At 22.4% G+C, this 1,152-nt stretch overlaps 1 protein-coding gene across 1 annotated transcript; it reads right to left on the minus strand.

Moving 5' to 3' along the window:
* PRSY57_0003600C (protein kinase, putative) lies at positions 1-1,152 on the minus strand (the record flags this gene model as incomplete). The annotated part of the gene is made up of 1 exon (XM_020114134.1): positions 1-1,152. A coding segment is annotated over one exon (1,152 nt), but the record flags the coding sequence as incomplete, so codon positions are not given.

Below are 1,152 nucleotides of genomic sequence, written 5' to 3' on the forward strand. Positions count from 1 at the left end.
TATAGAATTAGTATTCTTTTTATTATCTTCCCTTCCGACTTCTATCTCTTTATTCTTTTTTTCAAAACACTGTGTTTTATTATTACTTTTCATGTTATTATAATAATAGGGAGGTGCAACATATGTGCCACGTGTAGTATTTAAATATTTATTATAAAAATGTAAAGACTTCATATATTTCCTGTCATCATTTCTATATATATCATCCATTCTATTTTTCTCAACACACTTGTTCGTATTATCCTGTTCTTTTGTTAAATATGTAAAATTAATATACCTTTTAATATCATTATTTTTACTTTTATTTTTATTTGCCCCCTCACATTTTATATGATTAATATAATCATACGGCTTTCCATAACATGACGACCTGTTTTTTTCTGGATATATAAAATATAATGTTTTATTATTTATTAAACATGAGGACTTTTTATTTTCCTCATTTTCACAAGCTGACGTTATTTTGTTCTTATATGTATCATCATTTTTTTTCTGAACCCCTTTAGACTGATTTAAAGAATGAATTGGATTGCCAATATATAAGCTAGGATAATCATAATAATTATTATTATAATTATTATTATAATTATTATTATTATTATAATTATTATTATAATAATTATTATTATTATTATAATTATTTTTATTATTATTATTATTATTATTATTATAATTATTTTTATTTTTTTTATTATTATTATTTATTTGTTTTTGTGATGATACTTTAACATTTTCTCCTTCATTATAATCTACTTTTTTGTATCCTATATTATGAGGTGGCACATGAACAGAAGAGCTATTCTCAACATCTATCTTGTTTGTAATATTATGTTGTGCTCCTTCCTTTTTATTCATATAATTAACACTCTTTACCATTTCTAAATATGCTTTGTTCTCATCATTTTTAAATAGTAAATATGTATGAGGAGTTCTATTCTCTACACTTTTAAATTTAACTATATTTTTTTTTTTATTCCCATCCTGATCATTAATGGGCTGACAAATAGGTAGATTCGGGTTGTTATTTTTGGTACATATCCTTTCATGTTTATCATTTATTATATGTATATTTTTATTTACATGTTCATTTACATTTTTTTCCAAAGGAGTAGATATATCTCCATATGATCCTTTCATATATTCCCTTGATAT

The sequence above is a fragment of the Plasmodium reichenowi genome (genome assembly GCF_001601855.1).
Source record: "Plasmodium reichenowi strain SY57 chromosome Unknown, whole genome shotgun sequence".
Classification (NCBI taxonomy): Eukaryota; Apicomplexa; class Aconoidasida; order Haemosporida; family Plasmodiidae; genus Plasmodium; species Plasmodium reichenowi.